This window comes from Crinia signifera, chromosome 2 (genome assembly GCF_055691185.1).
Source record: "Crinia signifera chromosome 2, ASM5569118v1, whole genome shotgun sequence".
NCBI classification, from domain to species: domain Eukaryota; kingdom Metazoa; phylum Chordata; class Amphibia; order Anura; family Myobatrachidae; genus Crinia; species Crinia signifera.
The window spans coordinates 322,092,668-322,105,560 of record NC_139218.1 but is presented as its reverse complement, the minus strand read 5'-3'; the positions used below and the strand labels follow the sequence as shown (position 1 = coordinate 322,105,560).

At 43.3% G+C, this 12,893-nt stretch overlaps 1 protein-coding gene across 4 annotated transcripts in view; it reads right to left on the bottom strand.

Annotated features, from left to right (window-relative positions):
- Nucleotides 1–12,893, bottom strand: part of PAN2 (poly(A) specific ribonuclease subunit PAN2) — a 49,980-nt gene that overhangs the window by 34,920 nt on the left and 2,167 nt on the right. For 2 of the 4 annotated variants that reach the window (XM_083169196.1, XM_083169195.1), the window contains exons 2-7: nucleotides 12,116–12,426; nucleotides 8,599–8,768; nucleotides 8,218–8,338; nucleotides 7,960–8,037; nucleotides 5,345–5,612; nucleotides 730–1,072 (exon numbers count right to left, since the gene is read on the bottom strand). In XM_083169196.1, the coding sequence (XP_083025322.1) occupies nucleotides 730–1,072; nucleotides 5,345–5,612; nucleotides 7,960–8,037; nucleotides 8,218–8,338; nucleotides 8,599–8,768; nucleotides 12,116–12,409 (1,274 nt within the window). In that variant the 5' untranslated portion in view covers nucleotides 12,410–12,426. The remainder of the gene's footprint in view (nucleotides 1–729; nucleotides 1,073–5,344; nucleotides 5,613–7,959; nucleotides 8,038–8,217; nucleotides 8,339–8,598; nucleotides 8,769–12,115; nucleotides 12,427–12,893) is intronic. The other 2 variants (XM_083169197.1, XM_083169198.1) reach the window with 2 other exon arrangements.

The window sequence follows — 12,893 nt, the reverse complement described above, 5'->3', positions numbered from 1 at the left end:
TGTCCCTGGTGGTCCAGCGGCAGCACCCCTATGCCAGTTACCAGACGCGGTGTTCACGCAGTCCCTGCTGGAGGGCCGCCATTACTAGCCGTCGTCTTGCCGCACCAGAAATGGCTGCGGGGACCCCTTGTGGGACCCCCAGCCTGTACTCACCACTGAAGTCTTCTGACCTGTCAGGGGTGTGCGGCGGCTAGGGGACTTGCTCGCCACAGCGCAATGCTGTGCGGTGACAAGTCCCACGCAGGACCTGAAATGTCCTGTAGCAGGGCCAGCTCTGCACCTGAAGAGGTCGGGGACTGACCCTTCCCCTGACACCCACGAAGCAGGACAGCTGTGTGGTCACCACAGCGCCCCAAAATAACAAACTTGAAAATAAATGTAGAAAAACTCTTGGAGCATCCAGAAGCACTGCCTCTCCTGAGGCACATTTTTCAAAACTGACTAGTGGAGGGAGATTGAGGGGAGGAGCCAGTGCACCCACACTGAAAGTTCTTTTATGTGCCTGTCTCTCCTGCGGAGGTCTCAATCCCCATAGTAGTGAAGCCCAGTATCCCATTGGACGGTAGAGAAAAACACATTTATCTCCAAGCACATGCCAATCAGCCTGACAACAGCGATCAATTGTGGTGGGTTCCACAAGTAGTTACGAGAGTACTTGCGAAGCTTCACATTTGCTTTAGCTTAAACAGAATATACATAGATAGCAGTAAATAAAACAAACATACATACCGAGGAGCAGGTGTGACATTAGCTGAAGGCCAATCAGAAAGCAAGGTTTCATTTGTCAGTGGTACAGGGATAAGAGACAGAGGCATAAGATCTTGATTCCAGTCCAGATGTGGCAAGTTGTCTACCATACAGGGCAAAGCAAACTCTGTGTCACGTGGGTAAGCATTAAATGTGGCTTCTGGGGTATCAGCCCATAGATGAATGCATCCATCAGAGTCTCCAAAGGCAAGGACTTGTTTGCTAGCAGAGACATCAAAGGACATAATAACCTGGCTTACAGTGCCGACATGGAATATGTCTGCCGGACTGGCCAGACCTGTGGGCTCACAGAACTGACATTGACCTGTGAATGACAATAGGGAAGGTGGGAAGTTATATTACCTGCTCCTCAATGTAATAACGTCCTGAACAGTATGTAAGCACTTCTATCTGTATATTTCCACAGATATGAGAATTCAATAAATATCCCCTTGTTTAATATAGCCAGTGAATCAATATTTTAGTAGCAGCAAGATTTAATAGTGGATACAAATGATGGATGGATGGAGGGAGGTGGGGGGGGGGGTGAAAAGAGAGAGAGGGGGAGAGGGGGAGAGAAAAACATAAAAATAAATCTATACACATTAATTTAATAATTGGATATGGATACAATTGATAATAATTTGATATACATGTAATTTTAAGCTCTTGTATTTTATTATAATTAAGAATATTATACACTAACACAGAGATATAGATATATTTTTTTACTATCTATTGTTAGAGATAGATATAGCCAGGGCTATTTTTCAGCAGGCTCCAACAGGCCCTTATTCTAGTTCACTCTGACAAAATATTTCTTAGATGGACAAAACCATGTGCACTGCAGGTGAGGCAGGTGTAAAACCCCACCCAAATCTAATTATCTCTGCACAAGTAACACCTGCCTCACCTGCAGTGCACATGGTTTTGTCCATCTAAGAAATATTTTGTCAGAAAGAGTGAACTAGAATAAGGGCCTCAGTTCCTGCTAGAGCCTGCTGAAAAATAGCCCTGGATATAGATAGATAGATAGATAGATAGATAGATATACACACACACACACTCTGGCAGAGTGTGAAACTACATCTCTTTCTGACACATGCACAAACACAGAAGGTAGCAGACTAGCTTTCAAAACTTTTGATTTGAGCGGGCTTACTAGTTAATGGAGATTCTATTGTTTTTGGGCTCTCAAACTAACAGCCATAGAAGCAATTAAATTATTATTCTGATCGGGCACCCATTATTTCTGATGCAAAAATTGAACACGCACATTTCAGACCACCATCTAAAGAGCCAGGGAGCTGAAATACTACCTCCCCCTGCAGCTGATCCATCGGCCATCAAGTCTTTAAAAAGCAATATAAACATGTTTAATCCATGATAACAATTAATTTACATGCTCTATTTTAGATTACTGCATGCAGAGGCAGTACAAACTCAGCAATGTTTCAAACCTTTCTGGTACATTGATCAAGCCCCAAGACAATGAGAAGGTTTAGGCCCAGAGTGATAAACAACCAGCCAATCAGCTCCTGCCTGACATTTTTCAAACCCAGCCTGTGACAAGGCAGGTAGGAGCTGATTGGCTGGCTGTTTATCGCTCTTCATTTTATCACTTTTTGAAGCTTAGAGAATCTGGCCCTTAATGAGAAGGAAGGATTAATGAGTAGCGTGCCCACGGATGCTGAGGGACCATCAGATGCCAAGGGACTATTGGTGCATAAAGGATCATGGGATCTCCTCCATCAGCTCTGCGTTTCAGCCACAAGAAATCTTGTATGGCTACAGTAAACAGAATGGTTGCTAGGCAACTATTGAAACTTAATACAGCTGCAGAGGAGACCTCCTCAAGTAAACGGTTCCATCATTAATCAGTATATGGTTTTGACAAAAAGGAATATGCAATAAACCACTTAGCATGTAGCCCAGTGGTTCCCAAACTGTGTACCTGGGCACCCAGGGGTGATCTTGCACAGATTTATAATAGTTATGGACAAAGCAATAGGCAAAGCAATAGGCAAAACCAGAGTTGGTGGCCGCCAATCATAAAATATTTGGGCAAACCAAAGCAAATCTGGTTCCTTACTACATATTTGATACAATTTACTTACTTTTATATTTTTTCTAAAATTATCAACAACAAAAGTTTTTTACCTAGGGGTGTTTTGATACTCTAGGGCAGTGGTTCCCAACCTGGGGTACTAGTACCCCTGGGGGTACTCTGCATACCAGTCTGGGGTACTTGAAAATAATATTGGTAATGGCGGAAGATGAAAAAAAGTATTTCGATTGCAGAAGAAGACCCATTGCCATGGAGAAGAACCATGTTTTGTCACTTATGGTTCTGTCTTCAGCATCATCAGTGTCTCCTGGTGCTTTTGCCTGACCAGCAATCCATGGGGAGCTTCCCATGCTGCCCTCAGACATCAGCAATCACCTGCCCTGTGCTGACACAGGTGGAGGAAGCAGTGGCATTAATCCTACAGGTGTTAGTGGGAACCCTGGAGACAATACACAAACAGCGGCCAGACATGGAAGGGCACGATTCCTGTCCGTTACTCCTTAATATAAGGATAGGCATACCGCTCACTTCCTCTACACTTGTAAGTTCTGTCTATATTTCAAATTGAGAGGGGGTACTCTTCAATAAAAAGCCTAATCAAGGGGTACGGGAGAGAAAAAAGGTTGGGAACCACTGCTCTAGGGCACTGTGATTCAAAAAGGTTTGGAAACCACTGACTTGTCCGCTCCCTTCCAGCCACAAATACAACCTTCTGCCTGCCAGTCACCGGCCCTTCTACTAACTGCGGCGGCTAAGACTTAACGCCGCTCCCGCCGGAGCAGATACCGGACATTACTGCAGCCGTCACAGAATACGGGGTTGAGCCGAAACAAACAGGCTACCCTTCACTGGAGCATGTGTGGCTTCACCGGGAAAGGCTACAGGGACGCCTGGTTGAACCATCTGCCTACTTTGTCTGCATGCCTTGTGGACATTTGGAATCGCTTTTCTTCTCTTTTATATACACCACTGGTTGTGAAATTCGGATGAGGTCCGATGGTGACTAACCGCTCCCCCCCAAAGCAATTGAGGTCTGCCGTGAAAAGTAGACCAAAATACACGGTACGAGGCTGCTTGTTATTGTGTGTATATAAGAAATCAATACATTGTATCAAAGCGATATCACACCATGCCAGTGTATTAATTGTTTTGCATGTGGAAGCAAAATTGAACACCTGTGGATCTGTCGGTAAAAAGAACCGCTCCCCCCAAAGCCTGTTCGGTCTACCTATTAGTAGACCAGAATATAGGGTACGAGTCCTCCTGCATTTTATTTGGAAAAGGATAATTCTGTGTATTGTTTTATATCTCTAACGATAATGCACTATTGTGGTTTTATTTTTGTGTTTTGGGTACCTACCTGCTGAAAGACACATATAGGATCAGCGCTCAAGAACATTGTCGGTACCCCCTTTTTTACAAGTTATTTAAGTATAGTATATGGTTTCAACACAAAACATCAAATATCAAGACACTCGTTCACCAAAGATCAAACATATTAATGTTCAAATAACCTATATATGTGTCCACATACCATACTCCATGCAATACAAGTCACGTAACAATTTCATGAGCTCCGCATGACTCGAGCAGTGGTTCTAAAACTCGGTTCTCAGGACCCCACACAGTTCACATTTTCCAGGTAACCCGGCAGGTACACTCATTACTGACTGACATTTTAATTAGGAGCTAATTATTTCACTTGATTCTATGAGGAGACCTGCAAAACATGCAGTGTGTGGGGTCCTTTGAAAACCTGTGGTCTAGATTGAAGTCTCTGTGCGCTACTTTTTATGTTAAAATGTGTCATGTGCAAACTGGGAGAGAACGGGGTGCCAAGCAGCTTTGACAGTTTAAAATGATATGTGGTAAGCTAATATGCAGTTTTCAGGGACACATTTTAATGGAAAGAGTCCTCTCCTCTCCACCCGACCACCAAAAAAAAAAAAACACACAGTAGTACAGAGTCATATCACTGGAAGGGCTGCTTAATGCAGTAGCAAGTTAGATGTGAAACTAATTGGGAAAAATAGAGAAAAACGTGTATATGCATGTATGTCTAATTTATAGAATGCGGCCCAGTTCAACCCATAGATCTTCCAAGCAAAATAAAATTAATGGTACCTGTGTAATTTCACGGCGCCATTATGGCGCCGTGCGTCTGAGTCCCCTTGCGGGGCTCGCTTCGCTCGCCCACGCTGCGGGCTCGGTGGCTCCCTGCGCTCGCCACGCTATTTAAAATCAACTCCATGCCAACATGGATAGTGGGGGTATGAACTATCCATGTTGGCATGGAGTTAAGTGACTTTTTTTTTAACATAGTTTGTGGCGAGCGTAGAACTCGGAAGTAGCACGGCGCCATGAAACTACACAAGTACCGAATTAACATATTTTTCTTTACGGAAATACTAGGAAGAGGATGGGATTTTATTTTCCTCCCCAAGACGCGACCTGTTATTCTTTGTGTACAGTTTTTTTTTACACTAGCCACACCAAGTGGAATTAATTGAAACCAGATTCATAACTCACCTCGTTGGGAGATAATTGCTAGTCGGGAGGTGTAGGTAGGAATGAAACGTAGAAAAAGGGGATCGATGTGGACTTGCAGAGGCGTGATTGCCCGCATCATGCGCAGGTCGTACACTTTTAGGAAGCGGTCACAGGCCAGTACATTCATGCGACTGGAGAAGCCGCATGTCACTACAAGATTCCCATGAACATCAAAGTCAGACAAGCTACCAGAGTAGGCATCAAACTCATGTTCCACCTTAAATGTGCGCAAATCTTGAAGAGAAAGCTAAGAAATAAACAATTTAAAATAAAAAAAACTACAATTAAAAACCTCGATATTAAGGTAAAAGTTATAAAATAAAGTGGTTAAGTTATATTAGCAGTTTAACCCTTTGAGTGCCAATATCTCCGTGAGGAACAAAATATCTGCTAAAAATGAGAGATGGTCAAAAAATTTGTTTCAACATCTTTGCGAGAGATATGGAAAATTTCGGCTAAAAATGCTAACATCGCTCACTTTTATTATATAAATAACAAAAAAAAAAAAAAATATGTTGTGTAAAAAAGATTTCCCATATAAGGTAACATTTCCTGTTATTATGACGAATAAAAATGTTTGCTTTGCAATTTTTACACCAAGTTTGACAAATTCACTTCACTTGGCACTCAAAGGGTTAATGTCTTTAACTGTGCAGGGTAAATACTGGCCGTTTTATTTTTTACACTGAAATTTAGATTTCAGTTTGAACAGACCGCACCCAAATCTAACTCTCTGCACAGGTTACATTTGCACCACATGCAGCGCAACATTGTTTTATCCATTAGAGAAAAAAATACCTCCCTTTGCGATCCAGTCTGCTTTAGGGGATGCAGTGTAAATCCCGGCGTTCAAAATCCCGACTCCGGTATCCTGACCGCCGAAATCCCGACACTTTCTCCCCCCTTGGAGGGAGAATAAATTAGTGTGCCGAGCGTAGCGAGGCACCGGGCCCGCAAGGGGGGGCGATCCACGTCCCCCCCTTGTCGGGATCTCGGAGTCGGGATTTTGAACGTCGGGATCCCGACCGCCGGGATTTAATACTGAATCCTGCTTTAGGCCCTATGTACACTCTGTAAGCCTTACATCAGTAATAGGGAAAGGGAGAGAGGGGGGGGGGGGGGGGGGAGGAGAAGGAATCATGCCAAACAAATCTTATAGTCTTTTTTGACTGACTAAAATAATAGATCAAGGAGGAGCCATAGATGTAGCATATCTATATGTCACATGGTCCCACATTGCAGACTGTTAAATAAACTTGAGAGCCTGGCATTATAAAATAATTAAATTGATAAGAACGTGGTTGCAGGGTAGGGAAAATACAGTTGTAGTACATGGAGTGTACTCACATGCCCCGCTGCTAGAGAAATCATTTGATGGTCGCCGAAAGCCCCCCACCCCGTGCAAGAGCCATGCCAACAGTGCAGGTCGGCGAGGGCACTCGTACAGAAACCCTGCACGTGCCCATAACTAATCATGCACAGGGCACAAACATCGGTCCCCCGTGCAAATGCGTGTGGAACCCAATGAATCAAAGTCAGGCCCTTGGACCAGTGCGCTTTAATAGCTTTCTTTGTGAGGTTGCAAATTGTATTGAAGGGAAAGTGTGCCTTTTTGCAGGAGGGGTTAAGCAAATGATTGAGGATCATGGGGGTTATTCTGGGTCACTCCTTCTGGCAAATTCCTTCTCAAATGGACAAAACCATGTGCACTGCGGGTGGGGCAGATATAACATGTGCAGAGAGAATTAGATTTGGGTGGGGTTTTACTTCAGTGAGATCTATATTGCAGTGTAAAATAAAGCAGTCAGTATGGTCCCTGCACAGAAACAAAATAACTCACCCAAATCTAGATCTCTCTGCACATTTTACATCTGCCCCCCTGCTGTCACATGGTTTTGTCCATTTAAGAAGGAATTTGCCAGAAGGAGTGAACCAGAAAAACCCTCCTAGATCGGATTAAGGAATGGTCAAGAATGTGGCAGCTTTGGTAATGCAAAATCATGCATCTGGGTTTAAAAAAAAAAAAAAACTAAAAAGGCTGAATATAGTATCAAGGGTACGATAATGCCAACTACTGAGGAGGAAAGGGATTTATGAGTCATTGGGGCAGATGTATTAAGCTTTAACAAGAGATAAATCCAAGGGTGATAAAGGAGAGATAAATGTTCAGAGGAGGTAGGTTTCAGTATATATATATATATATATATATATATATATATATATATATATATATATATATATATATATATATATATATATCTATCATGTACTGATATTTGCATTGCAAATGCTGCAGAACACCATTTAAAGTGTACTAGAGATGTTGGGCTGGACTTTAACCATATAGGAATTTGTTTTAAACATGTGCAAAATGAAGATTGGTGTGAGGAAAAGCTGCTGCGACTGCACTGTAGTGCTTTATATGCAGAGGGAGACTCGTACAACCATCACACTGATAAGTACGCACTAGCAAAGTAGCTTTGTCACTTCCCTGCTTTATTTATGGGAATGACGTGTGTTTTGAGCAAAGGGAGACCAAGGCCTGAAGCACTGAAAGGGACTATTTGCCACGACTTAATTTTCTTCAGACGTACCTTTCCTGATGTGTGTCCATAGAAAAAGAAGCGATTAGATTGTCGCATAACTGTGATACCAGATTCTTCAACTGGATACTAAAGAAAGAAAAGGGAACAGAACAGTCAGCACCAGAGGGGAAGTGCAATCCTTATCCTACTTGCTGCTGCCATATTATTGCATGCTTGGCTCCAGAAAATATATAGTAATCTATATTGCAGCTTACAAGGCAGATTCACACAGCAAACTGCATTATTGTGAATTGCATTCATCATTACCTTCTGTGTTTCCTGCACAGTGTTCAGATCCATCTGGGTGACATGATTCTGCATGCCTCCAATGAGAAGGGTGCTGCTGTCTGTGAGCAGGAGGCTGTGATTGTCCACACTTTCATCCATCCTACAGAGAACAGGACACAACAACACAGTAACCTAATAATTCTAGACACATAGGAAGAGCACATATTTATGGCATTACCATAATATTGTAACTTGGAGAAGGGTTACCACAGGACTAAGCCACTGTATACATTTTGAATAAGAACACCAAATATGCTCTCTACCAGCTGCAAACCACCGACAGACAGAACGGATAATTTGGTAACAAAGCATTGCCATCTTGCAGAAAGTAGCTCAAACCATACAAAACCAATAACTCACATATAGTCAAAGATAATCAGTCCTCCCCTGGTCATGTATTTCAGGTTATTTTTGGTGAGGAAGAGAACGCCATTCTCCATGCTCTGGATTTGTCGGATGTCATTATTAGAATGCACTTGGAAAGAGGAATACCTCTCAAGGGCAGGCGAGAAGAAGGAGGTGGCATGGCCCTATAAAAAGAAGAGTGCACCAATTAGTTTCATGTACCTCAGGGTAGGTGAGCCAATAAGCGGTTTCAGGAGAGCATCTCGTGACAGTTGTTCCTCGCACGGATGTTGAGCTACTGTCAGGTGGCCATGTGCCCAGATGAACACTGCATGATTATACTCCAATCTACCTTTCCTACCTTGACTGCTGTCCTCGTCTGTATCTCCAGCAGTCTCTGCTTGGATGTCTCAGCGCATTCTTAAGCTGTGTACACACGGGGCGATATATTGCTCAGTGTCTCCTTTTCATCAGCGACCAGAGATGGTCGCTGATGAAAGGGAACCTCTGCCGGGGGAGCTGCAGAGGGAATCAGCTGGTCGCAGGAGCTCAGCGACCATATTGCCAGCGATAAATGCCCGTGTGTACGCACCTGAAGACTAAGCTGATGTTCTTTCCACAATATTGCATAACCTCAAACCCACAATTTCATTATATATTGATGGCACAACTTTCTCCTCTAGCCCCTGCTCTAGGTGTTTTCAACGTTTTAGTGGAGTAAAATCACTACTACATAAAAGTCAGTAATGTTCAATTCACCAATACAAGATATTAGTTACCTATCAATGAAAGGGAACTTGGGACACTCAGAGTCACTTAGATTGGTTGCTGAGCTACAACATCCGCTTTGCTCTCCTAACCGTACACTACACACTTGCAGCCATAATACCACTTTATTAAACAAAAACATTTAAGTTTTATACTGTAACATTACAATGAATCAGTGCATTAAGAGGAGACAAAACTGAATACACACAAGAGAGAAGCATATTGAAAATAAAAAGGTTAAGCCTCTCTTACACAGTTACTGGATTATTGCACTTGTTAGAAATTGGGGCATTATATTTTTGAATGGCAGCAGGTAGATTCTACAGCCAAGTCTCCCACAGATCCCTAGGAAGAGTCATCTTCACCTGTGCCGACAGGGAACCCGATCACAGCAGAGAGTACTTGTGTTTGACACTAAAGCCCCGTACACACGGGGGAGATATATTGCTCAGCCATGTATTGCTAGCAATATATGGATGAGCAATATGTTGCAGATATATCCAGATATGGTCGCTGATGAAAGGGAACCTCTGCCGGTGGGGCCGCAGAGGTAATTAGCTGGTCCCAGGAGCAAGCTCCTGCGACCAGTAATTAGAACGGGCTGAAAACGGGAGCGCGCACCCGACGATTTATCGCCGGGGCACACTCCCATCACTGGCAATATGGTCGGCTCAGCTAGCATTCACCCATAAAGGACTGCTCAGATTTAGAATTGATTAAAAAACAAAATAAAATAAAAAAAAGAAGAAGAAGGAACCGATTCAGGTGCTGTCCTCTATTAAGCAGGTTCCCAGTCCAGCATTGAAATGTAATGTGATAAGTCCCTAACTTTTAATTTTGACAGTCTTACTACACTGCTACAGGTCCGATGTAATGCAGCGGGGATACTGAAGTGGGAGGACAATGGGGCAGATGTATCATAGCAGCGCTTATCGCACCGCTATGATACTTCCTGCTTCGCCTCAATAACGAGGCGAAGCAGGAAGGGACATCGACAAGATGTATTAACATCTTGTCTGCCGAAGCGGGGGAGCGTTAACTCCCCCTCGGCGATGTCCCTTTCTGGAGATAGCGCATCAGTTAATACTGATGCGCTATCTCCTGTCCCCCGGCCGGCCGCACTGGGCATGCGCGGGATCTCGCTGTTCACGCGAGATCCCCAGCGCAGCCCAGACCTAACAGCGCTGTCCCTGCTGTTTAGATAGGGCTTCGCCAGCCTGATGCTGGCGAAGCCAAACCCAGCTTCGTGCGGAACGGTCAGCAGTCCTGACCGTTCATACATTCGGCCTGCTATCATTTTGATAGCAGCGCCGATATGGACAGGGGAGCATAGCGCCCCTGTCCATTACCGCATTCCCGGCTCCTTCATACATGGGGGAGAAGCGGTATCAGTGCACATAACGTGCGCTAATACCCCTTCTCCCCCATATCGACGGATCATACATCTGCCCCATTGAGCTTAAACCTGCAACACTCTTCGTACCAAAGACTGAGGTAAATTTACTAAAACTAAAAAGTGGTGACGTTGCCCATAGCATCCAATTAGACTCGGTCTATAATTTATCTATTGCATCATGGAATATAATAGATGGAATTGGATAGGTTGCCATATGCAACATCACCTCTTTACATTTTTAGAAGCTTTAGTTAAATGACCCCTGTGTGTCTAGATGACTGGAATAGGATGACAGAGGACTTTGGGAGTGATTCAGACCCGGTCGTTGCATATTACAACACATGATGTAAGCACCCGCCATGATTTCGGCCATCTCCGATTAGGATGAAAGTTTTATCAGCGAATATATATATAAAAATCATCATTGAATGGTTAGCTACCATCAAATTATTTTTTGCCCATGTGCCCGCTTGCAAGAGGATATGCCATAGTACACATCCACTTGCATGCAAAAGCGTGGATTCTCAAGGCTGGCTGGCTGGCAGCGTTTGCCTGTTCGCTAAACGGCGATCATACGCAGCCTAGCGAACAGGTCTGAATCAGGCCCTTTATTAGTACAGCTGGTATTGGTTGAGCAGTAGTCTCCACGTGCATGGAATGTCATGCATGTTGTTATATAACTATGCATTCTCATTAAAGAAGGCCACATCTGTTTCTGGCACAAAATGGGAAAGAAAAAAAAATTTCATCTAGTTTGCATTCCAACCGTAAGACCGGCTCCAGAATCCCAACATATCAGTGGTAGGTTAGGTTAGGCTGTGGGACAGGAGGGTATAATCTTAAATTTATCAGGATCTTGGCCCTCAAGGATTGCAGGGTTGGTCTTCTGGCCGCCAGCATTCTCAGCTCCGGTATTTTGTTCCCAACCCCCCCCCCCCCCAAAAAAAATGTATAACTGTATCTAACCACTTATTTGCTTAGTTTATTTCAAACTCTGATGTAACGATCACCTTCAGGCAGCACAAAGATAGATGTAAGCACGGTAACCTTACACACATAAACCTATCATTTTCCTCAACCAACTGTACAAAAAAATTTAAATAAACTGTACATTGCAGTAAGCTGTATTTTACTACAAGTACAGTTCCAAATAAAAAACACACATGTAACAAGTAAGTACAAAAAGGTACTCAATTTAAGTATCGGTTTCATACTCTCTTTGGTCACAACGCAATACCCCAATGAAGAACACTTGCAGTCAGTCAGTTACAGAAAGAACCCCCCCACAATATATGGCCGATCAAATAAAAAACACTTGACACCCAACCCTCCCAAATATAATGTAAAATAAAACACAACAATACTCACTCCATGATTCCCAACCCACAACATCTCCTCATGAACATCAAAGTGTATAGCTGATACAGGTACTCCAACTTCAGACACAGTTGTATGCAACTCCGAGTACATTCCTTCCATGATACGCATAGCGTCTGGGACAGGCAGCCCCTCCAGCCCAACCCGATCATGGTCTAGTTCCACAGATTGCAGAAGACTAGCGTTCAGGTGGGGATCGAGAACGGGATCCAGTGGAGCATGTAGAGCAGGAGCATACTCCGCCAGAGCTGGGTCCATGCCATCAAAATTCATGATGACTGGCATGTATGACTGTTGAGTAACTGAAAAGATAATTGGCTGAACCATGGGCAGTCATAGAGAACAGCAATTTAGAAGGACAAAAAAAAAAGGACAAAGACTACTCATTTAAAAAAAAAAAAAAACACAAAAACACATTGCATTATTCCCACATATTTGCCGATTTAAACCATACAACTCTAAATTCACACAAGGAGCTCTGTAGCCACAGCCTAGTCTCTATGCAAATAGGAACCATATTTTCTCCAACTATGTCCAAGAATCAGAGCGGTGTCAACACTCCATATATGCTTAAGGACATATCCAATGCACATTAGTACCTCACAGATGGCTGTTAGTGCCTTCGTTCCCCAACAATAGCTTGCAATCACAAAAGTGATCATTCACTGAACCATTCTTAAACCTCAGTTTATGAGCAATGACATTAATATAATTTTAATACAGGTCAACATGAAAGAGATATAGGTAATATAAATGATAGAGGTCACGG